This window comes from Mirounga leonina, unplaced genomic scaffold (genome assembly GCF_011800145.1).
Source record: "Mirounga leonina isolate KUSES-001 unplaced genomic scaffold, KU_Mleo_1.0 Mir_166, whole genome shotgun sequence".
NCBI lineage: Eukaryota > Metazoa > Chordata > Mammalia > Carnivora > Phocidae > Mirounga > Mirounga leonina.
The window spans coordinates 23,907,783-23,930,096 of record NW_023270418.1 but is presented as its reverse complement, the minus strand read 5'-3'; the positions used below and the strand labels follow the sequence as shown (position 1 = coordinate 23,930,096).

General features: G+C 48.4%; 1 protein-coding gene across 1 annotated transcript in view; it reads left to right on the top strand.

Annotated features, from left to right (window-relative positions):
- Window positions 1-22,094, top strand: part of LRP4 (LDL receptor related protein 4) — a 50,553-nt gene extending 28,459 nt beyond the window's left edge. Inside the window, exons 21-38 of the mRNA XM_035012725.1 lie at window positions 906-1,095; window positions 1,184-1,315; window positions 2,231-2,371; window positions 2,712-2,798; window positions 2,905-3,076; window positions 3,694-3,856; window positions 3,980-4,205; window positions 4,566-4,869; window positions 6,246-6,464; window positions 6,630-6,764; window positions 7,599-7,707; window positions 9,753-9,897; window positions 10,388-10,501; window positions 10,958-11,093; window positions 14,560-14,627; window positions 15,169-15,256; window positions 17,040-17,181; window positions 19,623-22,094. Of these exons, the coding sequence (XP_034868616.1) occupies window positions 906-1,095; window positions 1,184-1,315; window positions 2,231-2,371; window positions 2,712-2,798; window positions 2,905-3,076; window positions 3,694-3,856; window positions 3,980-4,205; window positions 4,566-4,869; window positions 6,246-6,464; window positions 6,630-6,764; window positions 7,599-7,707; window positions 9,753-9,897; window positions 10,388-10,501; window positions 10,958-11,093; window positions 14,560-14,627; window positions 15,169-15,256; window positions 17,040-17,181; window positions 19,623-19,955 (2,904 nt within the window). The 3' untranslated portion in view covers window positions 19,956-22,094. The remainder of the gene's footprint in view (window positions 1-905; window positions 1,096-1,183; window positions 1,316-2,230; window positions 2,372-2,711; window positions 2,799-2,904; window positions 3,077-3,693; window positions 3,857-3,979; window positions 4,206-4,565; window positions 4,870-6,245; window positions 6,465-6,629; window positions 6,765-7,598; window positions 7,708-9,752; window positions 9,898-10,387; window positions 10,502-10,957; window positions 11,094-14,559; window positions 14,628-15,168; window positions 15,257-17,039; window positions 17,182-19,622) is intronic.
- Window positions 22,095-22,314: the final 220 nt, after the last annotated feature.

Below are 22,314 nucleotides of genomic sequence, written 5' to 3'. Positions count from 1 at the left end.
CTATGTCTTTGTTGAGCTTTGTATTTTTAAAAATCAAATGCCAGTTATTTTGTAGAACGTCCCTCAATCCATCTGCTGTTTCCTTAGATTCAGATTATGTGTTTGGGACAGGGGTACTACATTAAATAAAGTCGTGTCTCACCAGCAGGCACAGAGGTCAGCTTGTCCCTTTACAGTGAAATTAACTTGCCGTGGGTAAGATGCTTAGTTAAGGTGGTGTCCACCGTGCAGTTGCTGTTTTTCCTTTTGTAATTAGTAAATAATTTGTGCAGAGATACTCTGAGGTTATGTAAATCATACATGATCTTTTACTATCATCACACAACCCTCGGAGCCAGGCGCCGTCACGATCATATCACAGATTGGCAAACCAAAGCTCAGAGAGATTTTCTTTTTTTAAAGATTTTATTTATTTGTTTGACAGAGAGAGACACAGTGAGAGAGGGAACACAAGCAGGGGGAGTGGGAGAGAGAGAAGCAGGCTTCCCGCGGAGCAGGGAGCCCGATGCGGGGCTCGATTCCAGGACTCTGGGATCATGACCTGAGCCGAAGGCAGACGCTTAATGACTGAGCCACCCAGGTGCCCCGAGATTTTTTTTTTTTTAATCAGAGAGAGAGCACAAGCAGGGGGAGTGGCAGGCAGAGGGAGAAGCAGGCTTCCTGCTCGGGACTCGATCCCAGGACGTTAGGATCATGACCGGAGCCGAAGGCAGCCGCTTGACCGCTGGGCCACCCAGGCGTCCCTCAGAGAGATTTTATAACCAGCTCTTGCTCAAGGTCGCACAGCAGGTGGTAGTGGAGGGACTGCATCCTGACTCCACATGTGGAGGTGGCTCCCTCTTGATCGCCACTCTGTACTGTCGCACCTTGCTGGGGGATGACACAAGTGCTGGGGCCCCCGGCAGGTGCTGATTGGAAGCGAGCTCCCCCACCCCTTTGGGCTAACCCTGTATGGGGAGCGCATCTACTGGACTGACTGGCAGACCAAGAGTATACAGAGCGCTGACCGGCTGACAGGGCTAGACCGGGAGACCCTGCAGGAGAACTTGGAGAACCTTATGGACATCCACGTCTTCCACCGCCGGCGGCCCCCAGGTGAACAGCCCTCGGCCCACCGTGGCTTCTCCTCAGCCTTCCTTTGCCGTAGACCTCCCTACTGACCCCTCTCCTCCTCCCTACCCAGTGTCCACGCCATGTGCTAGGGAGAATGGAGGCTGCAGCCATCTGTGTCTTCGGTCCCCAAATCCAAGTGGCTTCAGCTGTACCTGCCCCACGGGCATCAACCTGATGCCTGATGGCAAGACCTGCTCACCAGGTAAGTTGGAGCAGCACAGGCCAGGATAGAGCCTCTCCAGAGGGGCAGTGGCTCTCTTCCTTCCCTGTAGGTGGACTCCAGGGTGGGCTAAGAAACTGTGGGTCCCGGTACTCTGAGAGGCATAGGAGAGACCAAGAAGTTTTAGAGAAAAGGAGAAGTCCAGGATGAGGCCCAAGGGACCAGGTAGACAGGATCATAGGTGGAGTCTAACTTGTTCTTATGGGGTCTTTATGCATTTTAGAAAAAGATGCTCTTTTCTCAGATGTTTTGCTTTCAGTATTGGAAAATTGTCATAATACACCGATTGGGTTAGAACAAGTCACTTTAGTTCTATCTGCCGAGAGCTGGTATAATAAATATTAAAACATATGTGCTCTCCAATGTCATGGTCCCTCCCTTGGAAGTGGCACTTTGTGAGTGTACAACTTATGTGACAGTTGGAGGGTCCCAGAAGCAGGGCCTGGCTGCCCAGATTAGAAGTTGATGTTTCTCCCTAGGGGATGCTACGTGCCAGGCCGCATTTGAACCCTAACTTCCTTGGGAATTTGAATGAGAAAGGATCTGTGAATCGGCCCTCCCCGGGTGTAGGGAAAGCCCTTTCACTTAACATGAAGTTTTTTAAACCTCACGGTAAAAGTTCCTGCAAAGTGCAAAGAGCTCTCATTTATGACTGTGTGTCAGGCCCAGTGCTAAGTGCTTTCTATACATGATCTCTTCTAATCCTACAGGATACCCTGTTATCCCCATTCTACAGATGCTGAAGCTGAGGCTTGAACAATTTAAAGAACTTGCCCAGGATCGCATCACTAGAAACTAACAGAGACGGGGCATGCACTCCCGTTTGCCTTACTCCAGATCCTCTTACTGGCTACACTAGGGTGACTGTCCTCTTTCCTTTTGTCCCCACCCGAGCAGGCATGAACAGTTTCCTCATCTTCGCCAGGAGAATAGACATACGCATGGTCTCCTTGGACATCCCTTATTTTGCCGACGTGGTGGTACCTATCAACATTACCATGAAGAACACCATTGCCATTGGAGTAGATCCCCAGGAAGGTCCGTGCGGCCCTCTGTCCCCGACCCACTGCAGCTGCTCTTCTTCCTCTCCTACCACCTTTGCTTCCTGCTAAGAGCCTGGGGCTCCCTGTTCCCTCTGGCACAGCCCTGCCCCATCTCTGTAGCACTTTCTCTTTGGTAATGAGGGCACGGTTTGGGACCTTGCTTCCATCTCTGCCGAGAACATTCCTGTTACGATATTTCTGTATCTCCCTTGATTTCCTCTGCTCAGGAGTAGAGGACTCTCTGACATGCCCTGGTGTCTCAGGGCATGGGTCAGCTATGGGTGGCCCTCTGGGAGAGGCGAGGGTCCAGGCTGAGCTAAGCCTTCCCTTTCCAGGAAAGGTATACTGGTCAGACAGTACCCTGCACAGCATCAGCCGTGCCAATCTGGATGGCTCGCAGCATGAGGACATCATCACCACAGGTGGGCCTTGCTCCCAGCCCAGGGACCCCCTGTCTGGCTGCAGAGCTGGGGAAGCATCCCATCTGTTTTAAGGCAGGAGCCAGTGTGTGCTCTTGACTTCCTGCAGGGCTGCAAACCACAGATGGGCTCGCAGTGGATGCCATTGGCCGGAAAGTGTACTGGACAGACACGGGAACCAACCGGATTGAAGTGGGCAACTTGGACGGGTCCATGAGGAAAGTGTTGGTGTGGCAGAACCTTGACAGCCCGCGGGCCATTGTGCTGTACCACGAGATGGGGTGAGAGCCAGCTCTGTGGTTCAGGGCGGCGGGGTGGGCCAGCTCAGCTGGGGAAGAGAACAACGAAGCACAGGCGTTCCTCACAGCAACGCGGAGACTGACCTCGCTGGGGCTGTTCCGCTCCTTCTGACTTCCTTCAGGGGGGTAGGACAATGTAGCGGTAAAGGGCACGAGCCTTGGAGTCTGAAATCCAGGATTCAACATTCTTTACCATTTCTTAGCTGCGTCTGTCACTTCGGGTCCCATTCTTAACCGCTCATCCTCAGCTTCCTCACCAGTAAGTGGAGGTGATAGTGAAAATGTATACCTCATGCTCTTGTGACGATTAAGTGAGAGAATCCATGGAAAATTCCTTTTTTAAAAAATTGTGGTAAAAAAAACAACAACGTAAAATTTGCCATCTCAACTGTTTTTAAGTGTATAGCTCAGTAAAGTCTATGCACATGATGGTGAAACAGGTCTTCAGAACTTTCTCGTCTTGCAGATCCGAAACTCTAGTCCCGTAAACAGCAACTCCACATTTTGCATAAAATACTTTTCACAACATTTGGCATGGGGTCAGTACTTCCAGTATGTAGGAGCTACAGACGTAGCAGCGAGTATTTTTCCTGGCCCAGGTTCATGTACTGGACGGACTGGGGGGAGAACGCCAAGCTAGAGCGGTCTGGAATGGATGGCTCAGACCGGACCGTGCTCATCAGCAACAACCTGGGATGGCCCAATGGGCTGACTGTGGACAAGGCCAGCGCCCAACTGCTCTGGGCCGATGCCCACACTGAGGTGAGAGTCCTGCTCCTGTCACTTCCTGGAAGCCTGGGAAGACAGGAGAGGGACTGTTCAGGATCTCTACTCAGGACTCCTTGTCTACTCACAGCCATCCCCAACCCTCTCCTTCCTCCACAGCGAATTGAGGCTGCCGACTTGAATGGCGCCAGCCGCCACACCCTGGTGTCCCCTGTGCAGCACCCCTATGGCCTCACCCTGCTTGACTCCTACATCTACTGGACTGACTGGCAGACCCGGAGCATCCACCGTGCCGACAAGGGGACTGGCAGCAATGTCATCCTGGTCAGGTCCAACCTGCCAGGCCTCATGGACATCCAGGCCGTGGACCGGGCACAGCCACTGGGTGAGAGGACCCCTAGGGCGGTGAGCCGGACCTGGCTTTCCAGGGGTAGCTCGGCGTCCGAGATATGTCCGGAGCACAGAGATTCTTTTATGATCTCAGAGGCAAGGACCTCCCTAAGCCCCCTTCCTGGATCAGGCCGTGTTCCGTCTGGGTATGGCTGGGACTCCAACTGCATGATGCCGTCACCTTCCAAAGACCTCCTGAAGGGAGACATACCTGCTCCTTCTCCCTCATCCCTGCCAGGCACCAAATTCTGTCACTTAGAACAGAGGAGAACCAGGCACAAGAAACTAGGGCCTTTGTAAGCTTCCCACAAGAATCCAGGCTGGGTGTCAAGGCTCACGCGTCTCGCCTCCCCAGGTTTTAACAAGTGTGGTTTGAGAAACGGCGGCTGCTCCCACCTCTGCTTGCCTCGGCCCTCAGGCTTCTCCTGCGCCTGCCCCACTGGCATCCAGCTGAAGCGAGATGGGAAGACGTGCGATCCCTCCCCCGAGACCTACCTGCTCTTCTCCAGCCGAGGCTCCATCCGGCGTATCTCACTGGACACGAGCGACCACACAGATGTGCACATCCCGGTTCCTGAGCTAAACAATGTCATTTCCCTGGACTATGACAGTGTGGATGGGAAGGTCTATTATACAGATGTATTCCTGGATGTTATCAGGTATGAACGTCACTGAAATCTCTGGAGGACGCAGACCTATGTCCCATCCCTGATGGGGTGAGGTCATGGTTCATGTTGACCTCTAAATAGACTGAGTGATTTGGTAGTTTGGATAGTGAGTTCTGATCCTGACTTGTTCGCTTGTCATTTACAACAGAGTTCAGATTTGGATTTGTTGTTGTCGCTGTTGTTATTTCTAGATTAACAGAAGCCTAGTATGTAAAACAAACGGATAGTCAGGCTATTGGGACCTGGAGCCTTTACCCCACTATTGGGCCCTGTGGGAGCTCTAAGCATCCCCTAAGACTCATTGATGAGTAGGCCATGTAGCTAAACCACGTATCTGTATTATAATACAGGAGCCCTGGACAAATGCCAAGGCTTATGGTTGTTCACAAGGTTGTATTTTGCTGTTTTAAAAATATTTTTGTTTTATTTTACTTTTTATTATTCTTTCAATTTTTTTATCCCATCATAACTGAGGAATGTGATGCCCTGCCACTAGTATGAGGGGTTTATGATGGCAGAGAAAGAATTCTCTCGTGTGAAAGAATAGGGTCATTCCCCTTTGTTCTCCCTGAGGGGCATATTAGAATCTCATGCTGGAGGCGCCTGAGTGGCTCAGTCGTTAAGCGTCTGCCTTCGGCTCAGGTCATGATCCCAGCGTCCTGGGATCGAGCCCCACATTGGGCTCCCTGCTCAGCAGGGAGCCTGCTTCTCCCTCTCCTCCTCCCCCCTGCTTGTGAGCGCTCTCTCTCGCATAAATAAATAAAATCATAAAAAAAAAAAATCTCATGCTGGGAACAGGTGGGAATATGTAGTTTAGAGAAGTTCCCTAAGTGTTTGTGACATACCCCCATCCTGTGGCTGAATTCCCTGGGGTAGGACTAACGTAAAAATACACAGGTAGATTTTGACAAATTTGCCTTTCGTATAATTACCACCTAGCAATCCTTATCTCTTCCCTAAGGTATATGGGGAATTACTAACCTGTCTTCTGCAAGACATGGGCCCAAACACCTCCTATTTATAACAGGAAACACTCTGTCCTCCCAAGAATTTGTTTATTAATTCTGCTAATATTTTGAGTACCTACTGTGCTAGAGGCTGAGGAATGTACTGATTGATATGTGGTCTCTGCCCCTATGGAGTTTATAGTCTAGTAGGGATCTAATTATAGGAACATGGATTAAAGGGGTTTCAGTCTAGGGGTGACTGGCTGGCTTAGTTGGAGGAGCATATGACTCTTGATCTTGGGGTCATGAGTTCGAGCCCCACATCAGGTGTAGAGATTCCTTAAATAAATATACTTAAAGGGGGGGCAGTCTATCTCTGGTCAGTCGGGTCAGTCATCCAGCGCTGGGCTGTTCCCTCAGGAGAGCAGATCTGAATGGCAGCAACATGGAGACAGTGATCGGGCGTGGGCTGAAGACCACTGACGGGCTGGCAGTAGATTGGGTGGCCAGGAATCTGTACTGGACGGACACGGGCCGAAATACCATTGAAGCATCAAGGCTAGACGGTTCCTGCCGCAAGGTGCTGATCAATAACAGCCTGGATGAGCCTCGGGCCATTGCCGTTTTCCCCCGCAAGGGGTAAGTTTATGGCCAGCAGAGGAGAGACCCAGGGAAGAAGGGCCTGATGAAGAGTCCCTTGGAAGATGCCTATGTACCAATGGTGTCGGTGTGTCCCCCGTATCCTTTCAGCCTCTGGGTGCCATCTTCCCATGCTTTGGTGATGATGGCAGTGTTGTATCTCAGGTACCTCTTCTGGACCGACTGGGGCCACATTGCCAAGATTGAGCGGGCAAACTTGGACGGCTCTGAGCGGAAGGTCCTCATCAACACAGACCTGGGTTGGCCCAATGGCCTTACCCTGGACTATGATACCCGCAGGTGGGAACCCTGTCCCAGGAGCTTCCTGGAAATTGAATGGGCAGAGGAAAGGATGGTGGAGATTCAGATAGTGAAAACAAAAAGATAGAAAGCTCCTTGGTAGGTAAGGAGGGAAAAAAGCAGCGAGAAGGATGAGGGGACACATTCTTAGATCAAGCAAGGGTTGCTGAATCGGGCCCTCAATCCTCGGATTTTGTTTGTGTGGTTTACATGTTTTTGATTTGCGTGTCTTTAGCAGAGCACATCCTGTGGCTGGACCACAGGTCCCATGACCCCTTACCCGTTGGAGGGTGATTTTTTTGTGTTTGTTACTTTTCTGATCCCTTCACTCATTGGAATTTGCAACTCCTTGTCTAGATAAAAAATGCTAGAGGGCGGGAGAAGGGGGTGAAAGGGGCTCTGAAGCAGCTAGCTTCCCTTTCTGCCCCCAGAAGAAGGGAAGGGAATCAAAGTCACCTGGAGAGTCGAGCTAGAGAAGAGGAATACCTTCTTCCTTCAACCTCAGTGAAGTCCTTGTAGACCGAGATCTCTTCTTGAAGAGTGTTCATAAGAATTCGGGCTTCGATTCTTGGGATCAGATGAGCCTGGAGGGTGACTCCTCTGAGGTCACAGCTCTCTACCCCACCCCAGACAGCTCTGACCCCCCGCTTGAGTCACCAACCTCCCCTCTTCAGCTTTGGAACTTGCAGTGACCTCTCTCATCAAGGGTGGTTTTTGACGGCCTACAGCCCCTGCTGGTTCAGCTCAGGAGGGGGACAGATAGCTCCTTGGGGGGAAGGCTTGGCCTTCTTGGCAAGCATTTTGAGCGGCCACCTTCTCTCTTTTCCTTCACAGGATCTATTGGGTGGATGCACATCTGGACCGGATTGAGAGCGCTGACCTCAGTGGGAAGCTACGGCAGGTGTTAGTCAGCCATGTCTCCCACCCCTTTGCGCTCACTCAGGTACTGGCTCAGGAGAGAGGTAACTAAACCTCCTTGATGGGCGGTGTTGCCTTGGGATCCCAAGTTGGCAGCCTCAACCCTAGTTGCTACGCGACGGGCGTGCTACCGAAGCTCATTTTAGGGGTGTTTCCTGTACACTGAAGCCTTGCCGCCATGTGCCTGCTGGTCCTGTCCCACCACCCCACATTCTAGCGTTTGAGGAAGGGGCTCGAAAATGTCGGTTCCTGGGCCCTGGGAGATGAAGACTCTGCTTCATGAGCGTTGGGCCCAGGAATGTGCATTTTAACAGGTTCCCTAGTTGATTCGAGTGCTGTGTTTCCAACTGCTGAGCCCAGACAGCTGGCTTAGCGGCAGTAGGGTGGAGTGGCTACGAGCCCGAGTTTTGAGGCAGCCAGCCAGGTGCTATGTGTTTATTGAGAGCCTCTAATCTGCCAGCTCCATGGGTTCAAGCTCTGCCTGTATCATTGAACAAGTGCAACTTCGGACAAAAGACTGAACTTCTCTAAGCTTCACTTACCTATAAAATAAGTGAGTTTAATAGTGGTGTCTTCCCGAAATATATGCAAAGCGTTAGCACACTTATCTGGCCCTCAGTGCGTGTTATTTTTAATCATTTTAATTATCACTGGCTGTCATTTTTGTTGTTGTTGTTTTTATTTTTTTTTATTCTTATGTTAATCCCCATACATTACATCATTAGTTTTAGATGTAGTGTTCCATGATTCATTGTTTGTGCATAACACCCAGTGCTCCATGCAGAATGTGCCCTCCTCAATACCCACCACCAGGCTAACCCATCCTCCCACCCCCCTCCCCTCTAGAACCCTCAGTCACTGGCTGTCATTTTTGAGTTCTAACCCCGTACGATAATTCGGGGAAGGGAAAAAGGAAGACCTGCCAAGCCTGGGGCCAAAACAAGGATTCTCAATCATTTAAAAATCTTTGTTCTTTTTTGACTTTCCACTTATCTGTATTGTGCATCGTATCCTACCAGCCAATAAGATTTTGGCTCTACTTAATGATAGGCTCCCCCCACCCCGTACTCCAAATGTAAAACTACAGGATGATATTGAATATCTAAATTTCCCCTGAGATTTCTGATATATACCCGGAAGCAGGAGGGGAACCACCTTCTCTGCTCTCCCCACCCCTGATCGAGAATCTCGGGATCACTGCATTAGAAGGCAGCTTCCCCAGGCGCCTAGGTGGCTCAGTCAGTTAAGCGTCTGCCTTAGGTTCAGGATATGATCCCAGGGTCTTGGGATCGAGTCCCGCATCGCACTCCCTGCTTCTCAGGGAGCCTGCTTCTCCCTCTGCCTCTCTCTCTGTCTCTCATGAATAAATAAATTTAAAAAAAAAATCTAGGGGCACCTGGGTGGCTCAGTTGTTAAGCATCTGCCTTTGGCTCAGGTCATGATCCCAGGGTCCTGGGATCAAGCCCCACATCGGGCTCCTTGCTTGGTGGGGAGCCTGCTTCTCCCTCTCCCTCTGCCTGCCCCCCTGCTTGTGTTCTCTCTCTCTGTCAAATAAATGAATAAAATCTTAAAAAAAAAAAAATAGAAGGCAGCTCCCCCCAGAAGTAACCAGAGGATTTGGGCCGGGACTCTGCCCAGAAGTGCCGGGACCTTAGAAGGACCCCTTGTCTCCAAGTTACTCCTAATTTACTAGGTATAAGAACTCATTTATTCATTGAGCCACGCAGTCAACTGACTGAGGATTAGGTGTTAGTGCTAGAAATTGAGAGATAAAAGAAATACATTTTTGTCCTTGAAGAACTTAATCTTACATGACAGACACATAAGCAAATGATCATAGAGTGTCAAGACTCATTTGTAGAAGGCACAGAACGGCATGGAGGAGTGAATTCTGTATGGATTGGGGGAGATGTCCCGGATAGTACCATACTGGGGGACACACGGAAGTTGGCGTGCTGGACAAGAGAGGGCATTTCAGCAGAGGGAGTACACGTGCTGAAACACAGAAACGCTACTGGGGTCAGACTGTTGAATAATGTTTACTCTTTCTTGGGTTTTCCTGTTGAGTAGCAGGACAGATGGATCTACTGGACAGACTGGCAGACCAAGTCAATCCAGCGTGTGGACAAGTACTCAGGCCGGAACAAGGAGACAGTGTTGGCGAATGTGGAAGGGCTCATGGATATCATTGTGGTTTCTCCTCAGCGACAGACAGGTGGGCTCCTGGGTCCTGAGCCTGCTTCCTCACCATTGGTGGGGTGGTTGGTCTCCCCAAGGACTCTTTTTTTTTTTTTTTTAAAGATTTTATTTATTTATTTGACAGAGAGAGACACAGCGAGAGGGGGAACACAAGCAGGGAGAGTGGGAGAGGGAGAAGCAGGCTCCCCTCAGAGCAGGGAGCCCGATACGGGACTCGATCCCAGGACCCTGGGATCATGACCTGAGCTGAAGGCAGTCGCTTAACCAACTGAGCCACCCAGGCGCCCTCCCCAAGGACTCTTAATGACCAAGACAATTAGACTCACAGGAGAGCCTTGTGGTTCCCATTTTAAGATCCTATACCTTTGTCAGCGCCATGTGGTTATACCCCTTCTGCCCTACTGCCCCTAGGCGTGAGGTGCCCTGGAGCTCCTCCTTTCTGAGAAGTGTCAAATTGGAAGACCCGATTCTGTCCCAAACCAGACACTCATCCGCTTTGCCTCTAGGGACCAATGCCTGTGGTGTGAACAATGGAGGCTGCACCCATCTCTGCTTTGCCAGGGCCTCAGACTTTGTGTGTGCCTGTCCGGATGAGCCAGATGGCCGGCCCTGCTCCCTTGGTGAGTTGGACTGAATGGCCCCCTGGAACAGCAGAGCCCTTAGGGCAGCAGGGGATCATCAGCCTCAGCTCTGTCCTTCTCGGTGGGAGCCCCCTCGGGGGGTGTTATAGCAAAGTGACTGGGAACAATGAGTTTGAGCTTTGCAGTAGCACAGACCTGGGTTTGCCTGGCTTCTGGCATTTCCTGGAATGGAATTCAGGTCTCCTGGTTCCCTGACCCCTGCTGTGGCCTGTGTACTGCTGTCTTTTCCTGACCTTTGTGGACCAGCTAGCCATCCAGAGCTATTAATATTGGAACCCAAATCCATTTTATTTACAGTATGAAGAGCCTCTGATGAGGATGCCTAGGATAAGGGCAGCTAGAAGATTGCTTTGTCAAGTGTCCCAGGTGTTCCTCTTGGATCATATGTAGAGATTTGGGGCTCCAGGGGCTCACTCCAGTCCTTTTTCTCTCCAGTACCTGGCCTGGTGCCCCCAGCTCCCAGGGCTACCAGCCTAAGTGAAAGGAGCCCAGTGCTACCCAACACAGTACCTACCACCTTGCGTTCCTCTACCACGCGGACCCGCACATCTTTGGAGGAGGTGGAAGGAAGGTAAGTGTATTCAATAAGGGATTCAGGGCTCTTTTTTCCAAATCACCATCCCCCACCAGCAGAAGACCACAGTCTTAGCTCACTCATTCTGGTACATGGGAGGTAGAGCACGTCATTAGCCACCAGTCCCTGCTCTTTGAGGCTGGAGATGGCATTTTGACTTGTAGATTGTTGCAAGTGATTTTCTTTTTAGCTCTGAGGGCAAGAAGCTTTAAGTGCAACTTTAGAGAGAGATCGCTCAGGAGGAGTTTCTTACATGGCATTCCTCCTTCCTTGCTGTGACGTTTGTTCTCACATAACCTATTTAGTATATAGTCTATCCTACAGTTTACTTAGAAGCCACCAAGTCATAGTGATCTCTGGGCTGTGGCTTTATGACTTGGAACATCCTCAAGGTTGTGATGGCTTTAGCTTATAATGACCTCAAACACACATGCACATATGTGTGCATGTGCGCACGCACCCCGTTATTAAATAAGCCAGCATAACCATGAACAGTTCTCAAATCAAGTATAAAATATTCTATTTAATTAAATTGATGGTACTATCAATTTAAGATGCATACTGAGAGTTTCAACTGAAAACATGACCAACATCAGTCATGAGATGCCATTGATTATGATACATTCCTGTTCCAGAGGTGTTAGACTATAGAACAATGCACATCTTAAGGTGGATTAAACATGATGTTACATTCAATTTAGAGAAATTCTTTTTTTTTATTTATACTTTGCAAAAAAAAAATAATCTGGAAATACAGATGGGAATAAAGAAGAAATAAGTACCCATATACAGTTACTCTAAATATTTTTTATTTGATATATGTATAAATTGCAAAATGATTATCACGGTGAGTTTAGTTAACATCCATCACCACACATAGCTACCAGTTATTTTTCTTGTGATGAGAACTTTTAAGATTTACTCTCTTAGCAACTTTTAAATGTAGAATATAGTATCGTTGACTATCGTCACTATGCTGTACATTATCTCCCCAGGACTTACTGATCTTATAACTGGAAGTTTGCACATTTTGACCACCGTCACTCATTTTATCCATCCCTGCTACCTCCCACCTCTGGCAAACACCAGTCTATGAGTTTGGGTGGTTTTGTTTTTTTTTCGTATTCCACATATAAGTGACATTGCACGGTATTGGTCTTTTTCTGTCTGATTTATTTCACTTAGCATAATGCCCTCAAGGTCTATCCATGTCGTCACAAATGGCAGAATGTCCTTTTTTATGGCTGAATAATACTCCATTATATATTGGGGCACCTGGGTGGCTCAGTCGGTTGAGCATCCAACTCTTGATTTCAGCTCAGGTCATGGTCTCAGGGTTGTGAGATTGAGCCCTACATCTGGCTCCGTGCTCAGCTCAGAGTCTGCTTGTCCGATCCTGTGCTCCATCCCCCACTCACACTCTTTCTCTCAAATAAGTAATAAAATCTTAAAAAAAAGAAAAAAATTCCATTATATGTATACCACATCTTTTTTATCCATTCACCCATCAGTGGATACTTAGGTTGTTTCTATGTCCTGGCTATTGTAAATAAGGCTGCAGTGAATGTGGGGGTGCAGGTATGTTTCCAAGATAGTAATTTAGTTTCCTATTGTTAAATTTTGATATCTGTCTTTCCAGGCATCTTTCTATTAAGACATTTTTTCCATTGTAATATACTGTCTCTTTATTTTGAGTATCAACTTTAGCCTAAAAAGATAATTGATTTCAATTCTGAAAGCAGAAACATGATAATAATCCCAAATGAGAACTCTAGACTCATGTCTTGAAAATTATAAAATTTGTGTGGTGCCTGGATGGCTCAGTCAGTAGAGCATGAGACTCTTGAGGTCAGGGTCATGAGTTCAAGCCCCACTGGGTGTAGAGTTTACTTAAAAAATAAAAAGAAGGGGCGCCTGGGTGGCTCAGTCGTTGGGCGTCTGCCTTCAGCTCAGGTCATGATCCCAGGGTCCTGGGATCGAGCCCGACATTGGGCTCCCTGCTCGGCGGGAAGCCTGCTTCTCCCTCTCCCACTCCCCCTGCTTCTGTTCCTGCTCTCACTATCTCTCTGTGAAATAAATAAATAAAATCTTCTAAAAAAAATAAAGAAGAAGGGTGGCTTAGTCAGTTAAACATCTGCCTTCGGCTCAGGTCACAAACCCCAGGTCCGTGGATCAAGCCCCGTGTCAGGCTCCCTGCTCAGCAGAGAGCCTGCTTCTCCCTCTCCCTCTCCTTCTGCCCCTCCCCCTGCTTGTGCCCTCTCTCTCTCACTCAAATAAATAAAATCTTAAAAAAAATTAAAAATCAAAATCTGAGAACTAGAATTGGCATATTAAAAAATACGCCAGAACAGACTAAAATTATAAAATTTGCACATGATCAAATTCATTCTATTTGCCCCATTTTCTCTTTTTGGAAATTTATATAGAAAGGCAAACATCCAGATATAAACATGTATCTTTCTCACTAACTTCTAGGTACTATCAATCACGATTAATCTGATTTTCTTTAGGATAATTTAGAAAACTTTTGAACCCCATCAGATATTTTCTAACGGTCAAAGTCTGTTTGAAGACTCTGTATCTTGGTTTCAAATGTTCTTGCAAATAGCTTTTCTCTAGCCTTTTAGGAGATGCCTTTAACTGCCTGTTCATAATGTGCCACAAAGAAGTTACCTTCTTAGCATTTCAAGTTGGTTCTCTGAGCCCTCCCTCTGGATGTCTTGCATATTCCCTTGTGAAAGAATGGAGAGAAGAAAAACAATTTTTTTTCAAGGTCTCTTTTGACCTTGTGATACTCTGTATCCAATCAGAGGTTTGCTTGGCTGGTAGCTTCTTCCAACTCATCCTGGTAGCTTAATAAATCCTACCATTGGTATCCTTAGTGTTCTGTCAGCAGGCTTCTGGCTCACTTCCAAACCTGCTTCTCCTTTTTAGAGGAATCTTTTTTAAAGAGTAGGTATTTTAAAACCCATTTAAACATGGGGCGCCTGGGTGGCTTAGTCATTTGAGCAGCTAACTCTTGATTTCAACTCAGATCATGATCTCAGGGTGGTTAGATTGAGTCCTGCATGAGTCCTGCATCAGGCTCTGCCCTCAGCAGGGAGTCTGCTTGGGATTCTCCCTCTCCCTCTGCTCCTCCCCCTACCCACTCATTTTCTCTCTCTGTCAATAAATAAATATATCTTTTTTTTTTAAGATTTTATTTATTTATTTGACAGAGACACAGTGAGAGAGGGAACACAAGCAGGGGGGAGTGGGAGAGGGAGAAGCAGGCTTCCCACCGAGCAGGGAGCCCGATGCAGGGCTCGATCCCAGGACCCTGGCATCATGACCCGAGCCGAAGGCAGATGCTTAATGACTGAGCTACCCAGGCACCCCCCAGGACTTTCCCTCTTTCCTAGAGGAAGGCAGGATCTTTATCAAATACAAGTGGCCTTCACATTCAGTTTTCTCTGCCCCACAGATGCTCTGAAAAGGATGCCCAGCTGGGCCTCTGTGCACATTCCAATGAGGCCGTACCTGCTGCTCCAGGTGAGCCCTGAGTGCCCAACTGTTTTGACAAAGAAGGTGTAAGGAATCAGAGTCTCCACTCATAACTTCCAGAACCTTCATGGGGACTCTCTGGGGTTGTTGAACCCATGTCTCAGAGTAAATCCATAAAAAAGTAATATTAGCTGGCTACCACTTACAGAGTACTTTCCATATGCCAGCCATTTGTTAAGCTTTGTGTATGTGTGTGCACATACAGACGTGTGCATATATGTATGTGTATGTACACACTCAGGTTTCACTGCCACCAGGCTATGAGCAATTTATTATTTACATTTAGCCAATGAGAAAACATAGGCTTCAAGGTAAGCGTCTTGCCTTAAGTCACATGGCTAGTAAGTAGTGGAATTGGGAATAGAGACGTTGGCAGGCTGATAGGTTTCTTCTCAGTCCCCTATCCCTGTGGCCTCTTCCCTGACTGTCCTCAGATGGTGTGGCATCCAACCCCTAGCAAAGGAGCCCTCCGTCTTCCAGCTGGAGGATTGTCATTGGTCCCCGCCTAGCCTCTCTCTGTTCCTCCTAGGGGAAGGACTTCATGTCAGCTATGTCATCGGCGGACTCCTCAGTATTCTGCTGATTTTGGTGGTGATTGCAGCTTTGATGCTGTACAGGTAACTTCAGCCTCATTGCGGGGGGCACGTTTCCATTGGTCCTCATTAGCACGTCGGTGATTTCCGGAGGCTCCACATCTTGCTGATCCGACCTCTGACCAGCCTCACGTCAAGATGGGTCCCTGGTCGGAGCAGCAGAAAGGAAGGGTAGAACCTGAATCCTGACTCTTCTTCGCCATTCACAGCCTGAGCAGGTTCCTCACGTTATGACCCAGCAGCCCTCGGGACTTTCTTCACAGACTAGGATGCTGAGGGCACGGAGGTTTATTCCCAAGGTCACGCAGTAAGAGGCAAAGCTGGGACTGATGCTGGCATCTCTGCTTTTCCACTACTCTACCTCATCTCAAACCATGGAAATTGGAAAGGCTTTTCTCCTCACCCATAACCATGGCTTCTACTGCAATATTGTTTGACATAGCATTGCTCAGTAGGGATCATCCTGGGAAGGTGGAGTGTGTCGTTTCCAGTTTAGAATCCTCTTTTTATGACCTTCTATGTATTTTCCCCAAATGCTTTAAACACAGCTTGCAGCAAAAATACCAGGATTTTGCTATGTTGTAACAACAACAACAACAGTGCTAATAATAATAGTAACAGTTACTATGTAGCGAATATGTATCAGTGCCACAACAATGATTGTAATACAGGTATTATTATTCCTCACTCTACAGATGAGGATCTAAGGCTCACAAAGTTTAGATTGTGTCCACCAAGATCCCAGCTAGTGAGTAACAGAGAGGGGACTGACACAGATCTGTCTTGACTTGGTATATTAGCTGTCTATTGCTGGATAGCAAACTATTCCAAAACTTAGCAACTTAAAATGACAACCATTTATCATCTCACAGTTTTTGTGGATCAGAAATCTGGATTCAGCTTAGCTGCGTGCCTCTGCCTCACGGTTCTCTTGTAGGCTGCAGTCTGGGTATCAGCCAGGGTTGTGGTCTTATCTCAAGGCTTGACTGGGAAGGGATTCCCTTCTAAGCACGCTCAGGTAGCTGTTGGCAGGATTCAGTTCCTCACAGGCTGTTAGACTGAGGGTCTCAATTCCTTGCTGGCTGTTGGCTGGAGGTCTCCCTCATCAGTTCCCTGCCTTGTGGGCCTTCCCAAAGGACAACCGACAACATGGCAGCTTGCTTCCCCAGAGCAAGCAGAAGCAAGAATGAGGGAGGGAAGGCAACCTAAGACGGAAGCCACACGTTTCTTTGGAACCTAAGCTAGCATCCATCACTTTTGTATATTCTGTACATCAGAAATGAGTCACCAGGGGCACCTGGCTGGCTCAGTCGGTGGAGCATGTGATTTTTGATCTCAGGGCTCTGGGTTCGAGCCCCACGCTCAGTGTAGAGATTACTTGAAAATAAAACATTAAAAATAAAATAGAAGTGAGTCACCAGATGCAGCCCACACTCAAGGGGCAGGGATTCAGAAGGTGTGAGGACCAGGAGGCAGCGATCACTGGGGCCATCTTAGAGGCTGCCTACCACATTTGGGTTACAACTTCCCCAGGTATCAGGGTGCCTGGGTGGCTCAGTTGTTAAGCATCTGCCTTCAGCTCAGGTTGTGATCCCAGGGTCCTGGGATCGAGCCCCGCATCGGGTTCCCTGCTTGGCAGGAAGCCTGCTTCTCCCTCTCCCACTCCCCCTGCTTGTGTTCCTTCTCTCACTTTGTCTCTCTATCAAATAAATAAATAAAATTAAAACAACAACAACAACAATGAACTTCCACAGATATTACCCCCATAAAGATCTGAACTAATTTCTCATCACCTTTCCTCCTAAAGACACAAAAAATCCAAGTTAACTGATCCTGGAATGGGGAACCTGACCTACAGCAACCCCTCCTACCGAACTTCCACTCAGGAAGTGAAAATTGAAGCAATCCCCAAACCAGCCATGTACAATCAACTGTGCTATAAGAAAGAGGTAAAAATTAAAATTTATATTCAAGGTGGGGTTTTGTTGTTTGTTTTTGGAGGGGGGATGGATATGCTCCAGTTGCCTGAACAGTGAGGGATGCTGGGTAGTCCCATCTACCATTTTGGAAGTTACAGTGGACAGAAGAACTGAATCTGTATGGGATTCTGGAGAGATCTAGACTATCTAAGGGACCAGCTTCAGGGATCTTAGTGAGAGCAAGGTTAGTAAGCAGATTCCAGAAGGTCGAGGTCTGAAAGCATGTGAGTGTGCACCTCCCTGCCAGGAAATAGTTTCCCCGGCTAGGTTTTCCCTCCTGTAGCCATCATTCCCCTGCAGAGGGGCTGTACCCCTCTGAAGCACCCCAGATTCCAAGACAATACCCCAAAAACCCGAGAGCTCCTGGACTCTCTTTTTTCTAACCTCTGATCGAAGCTGTTGGCACCTATGGCTGGGAATGGCTGGGTTTTTTTCCTATTCTTCCTCTTATCACAGAGTCTTAAGAGATTTCTCTAGAATTCTGAAGGTTTACTTGCTTTTGCTCTCTTAACTCCTTTGTTGCTTCAGTGAAGATTTATGTGCTGAATGTTTAGGCCTGAAAAATACTCCCATTTCCACAAGGGACCAGTATCCTGCAATTTCAGATCTTCCTAGTCTAATATGACCCCTGCTTTTTCTAAAATCCTATAACGTTTCATCAGAAATCATATCCCTTATGAAACCCTAATTGGTCACTCGCCTGGCCTGTCTAGCAGAGTCGACACTTGCCCTCACCTCTACAGGGCTCCCATGCATAATAAGTACATTTTACATAACAGTCACATGCTTTCTGGATCCACGAATTTCCATATTAAAAAAGCTTCCACTGGAAGCTAAAACTCCACCTGCAGGGCTAGTTTGCAGTTTTAGGGATGGTAGAGCCCTCCTCAATTAGGTATCTTTGAGAGAAAGACTCCTGAGTCTTAGGTTCCTAGAGTGTTTGATGCCCCAGAGAAGAACCATCATAAGGGTCCTAGGTTAGACCTGTGTGACCTCTTTCTTCTGTTGTGTGCTTTTCCTCAGCCGCTCTTTCACCCCTCTGACAGTCTTTCACCCTTTCTCTTCTGATTTCCTCCTGATTTCAGGTACCTGTTGCAGTGTGTTTGGAGAGGGAAGGGTGCCCCCCCTCGAATTGCCAGTGCCATGTCCCCTACCTCTTCCTAACCTACCCAGCGTGTCTCTGTGATGAAGACACTGCATGGCTCCGTCTAATCTGGTGCTAATTTCAGCTCGGAGGGTGTGATGTGCGTGCACTTGTGTGCTGTCTGTCTCTGCTCTGCGGAGGATGCTACCACTCCTAGGGGGCCATCATCAAAGTCTCCTGTTTAATGTAGGGGCTCAGTCAGGAGAGCATGCAACTCTTGATCTCAGGGTTGTGAGTTCGAGCCCCACGTTGGATATAGAGATGACTCCAAAATAAAATCTTTAAGAAAAAAATGTAGGGGCTCAGTTAAATATCTGTGGAGTTGAGTTGTTACTAAAATAGAGGAGCACTTGCAGAACTCTTGGCAGGAACACCATCCCAGGACAGAACCTAAGCTATGGCCCGTTTTCTCCTGGTACTGGTGGCATGTTGGTTGGTATCCCCCAGAAACCAGGAGTAAGCCTACCTTTTGAGAAATCCATAAAGGGAGAAGTCTGAGTAGAACTTCAGGCTGTCCTTGGACCAATCCCAGGTTGCTTGGGAATGGCCCCAAGGCTTGTGGGAGCAGAGCCAGAGTAACCTCCCAAGAAAGGTTATAGGTTACGGGACCCCAGTGGATTGACACTCAGAACCCAAAGAAGAAGATTTTCTAGATCCCTCCTGTCTGACCTCCCACAAGTTTTCTCCTTAACAAAATTAGAAAGAAGAGAATCAAGAATAAAAGAGCCCAGAAGTAGTTTAAAATCCTGAATAAATGCACATCGAATTGCCTTTATCTGTTCCTTTTGATCATGTGTATATCAGCATGATGTCCCGTTAATAAGCCACAATAACAATGTAACAATAGCTAACACGATTTAGTGTATCTTACGTGTCAAGCACCTACTAGCTGTGTTCCATGTGTCTCCTCTTTGAGCCCTCACAGCGATTGGTTATGAGGTGTGGCTACTGTTACTCTCCCCACATTGCAGATGTGGAGACTGAGTTTAGAGATGCTGAGTAATTTGCCCAAGGTGACATAGCCAGTGAGTGGATGATGCAGGCCTGGAAGCCATGGTTCTCCCTCCTTCCTGTCTGAGAATGGGGATAATCATCCTGCTGCTATTCTTTTAGGCTGACTCATCTGTTTGCTCTGACCAAGTCTCCCCATTCGTTTGTGGGGTCTTTGTGCTCCTCACACCTCCTCTCAGCCCATCCGCTCCCTTTTTCGGTTCACCGTGAGATCCTGTCTAGAGAGCTAACCGTGTCTCCCCACTCTCCACCCTAGGGCGGGCCTGACCATAACTACACCAAGGAGAAGATCAAGATTGTAGAGGGAATCTGCCTTCTGTCTGGGGACGATGCTGAGTGGGATGACCTCAAGCAACTGCGCAGCTCACGGGGGGGCCTTCTGCGGGATCATGTATGCATGAAGACGGACACAGTGTCTCTCCAGGCCAGCTCTGTTTCCCTGGATGACACAGAGACGGAGCAGCTGTTGCAGGAAGAGCAGTCTGAGTGTAGCAGCGTCCACACCGCAGCCACTCCTGAAAGACGGGGCTCTCTGCCGGACACAGGCTGGAAACATGAACGCAAGCTCTCCTCAGAGAGCCAGGTCTAAACGCCCACAGTCCCTTCCCTCCCTGCCCGTTCCTTCTTTACGAACTTCCGGTCCTTGTGCTCACTTAGACAACAGGCCCCCTTCCTATGTGCTTGCTCATCCTTCTCCTCCACCTCCCACCGCGTAACTGCTCCCAAGCCCTCCACGGGAGCTGTTTCCACCTGAGTCCGTAACTACCCGTGCGCAAGAAATGATGGTGCATCCCGAAAATTTAGACCTGGATTTGACCACGAACCTCACCTCTTGCACTCCCCTCCTGAGCCCCCGAAACTAGGCTCGGGAATGATTCCTCATCAGTACAGAGCTCCACCTCCCCTTTCCCTGGTACCCTGCCCCACGAGAACTGATGATCCAAGACCTCACTGTCCCCCAGCAGAGCTGGCCTGGCCACTTCTCTGAGAGAACTTGCCCATCAGGGGCTGTGGCAGGGGTCAAGGGGAAAGAGAGAGATGAAGGAAAGAGGCTGAGAGAGGAAGGAGGAGTAAGCCCAGCTGGTATGGGTGTCTCAGAAGCCTCCAGCCTCAAGTGCATTGGTAATATGAGAAAGCTTTTAGGGGTGGTTGGGCTGCATGTCCTGTCCATTGCTGGCAATGGATATTATTCGTGCCCTAAGAGCTACTGTTTTTTTTTTCAGCTGCCAATATTGGTGAGATCTGGGTGTGGCTCAAGTTGTTCTTCCTCCTGCTAGAGTGTCTGGAAGCTCCTACCCCGATGACAGGGTCCTTATCGCATGGCAGCTGGCTAATATGAATTCCCCTGCTGGTGCCACCACTGGCCAGTACCCTTATGTCTTTGACTCTGAGTAACCAGCTTGTGAGCAGGGGCTTAAGGAATGTGGGGCCCCGCGCGCTGAGTCTCTGCAAGGTCCAACCAGCGCTGCTTAGACCAAAAGTAGCATATCACCTGAACCTTAACATTCTGCCACTCTCTCCCCACTCATTCCCCAGGATTCTAAGCATAGAGATCCTGAAACACCTTTCATACAAGGGCCAAGAGTTTTCATAAAGGGTCAAGAAGAGCAATTGGGTTATAGACTTGGGGCACGCAGGGCCTCAAGGGAAGTATCCATGAGGTTCTGTGTTCTCTCTCAAGTGCTCAGGGATCTAAGTTAGTGGACAGAGAACCTATGGCTCTAGGGGTGGTGACATTCCCATTCCAACTCTCTTCCCAGCTAAGTGATGGACTTCCCAGGCTGTGATGCCATCACTTGGTTCATGCTCGTTCACACAAAGACCGTTTGTCTCCTGTTCGGATCAGGAGAGTGGAGACTTTTTGTCTGCCCTAAGCCTTCTACATAGCCCCCCGCCCCCCAATTTGCTTTTTCTGACTTAGCCTTGTAGTGGTGAGGAGAGGGCTACATCAAGACACAAAGTCGGGGGCAAGGAGTAGAAAGGGAGAACCACCGATGAAGCCCTCTCAGCCTAGGGCAGATCCAGACCCTTCCACCCAGGAATTGGAAGCAACAGGAGAGGGCGACGGGCTGAGAATAGAGGTGAGGGCTTCTCGGGGAAGCTTCCTGATTGGAAACATCTCCTGTGGTTATCGGTATTGAGAAATCAGCTGCCACACATGTGAGTGAAAACGGAGAAGAGCAAAGCTTTTCTGGTCAGTTCTGAGCCTGCTAGAGACAGATGCCAAGCCCTGAGCCGGGCTGGTAGTAGCCAACCCAGGTCTGGGCCCACACAGGACAGCCTAGCCAGGCCAGCAAGTCTTTTCCAGTACACACACACAGTGGGAAAGGTGAGGTGCCACTTATGGGAAGGAAGGGAGACATTTCACACTTGACGGGGCAGTTAAAAAAGGAGCACTTTGGTTCCTCAGACTCATGGTTGAGGATGGGGAGAAAGTAGGAAAGTGGCATTTTCTTGATTGGAAAGGGGGGAAAGATCTTATTGCACTTGGGCTGTTCAGAATGTAGAAAAGACATATTTGAAGAAATACCTATTTGAGCACTGATTCACTATGTAAAAAGCAAAACCTCTCTGTCCTAAACTAATGGAAGTGATTCTCCCGCGCTCATGTGTAATGGTTTTAACGTTACTCACTGGAGAGATTGGACTTTCTGGAGTTATTTAACCACTATGTTCAGTATTTTAGGACTTTATGATAATTTAATATAAATTTAGCTTTTCTTAATCACCGTGCCTGGCTTGGAGTCATGACTAATCACTACACCCGCTCTGTCTGGCAGACCCATGCTTTTGAAAACCTTCTTGCGATATCACCTCTAAGTCCTTCGGGGATGTGAGGACAGTGAAGAGCCATAAAAGGTGTGAGGTTCCTGGCTGGAGGTTCAACTCATCTTGAGAAGACAGGTCAAGACCAGAGTTCATTGGCTTGTGAAATCCAAATTTCCTCT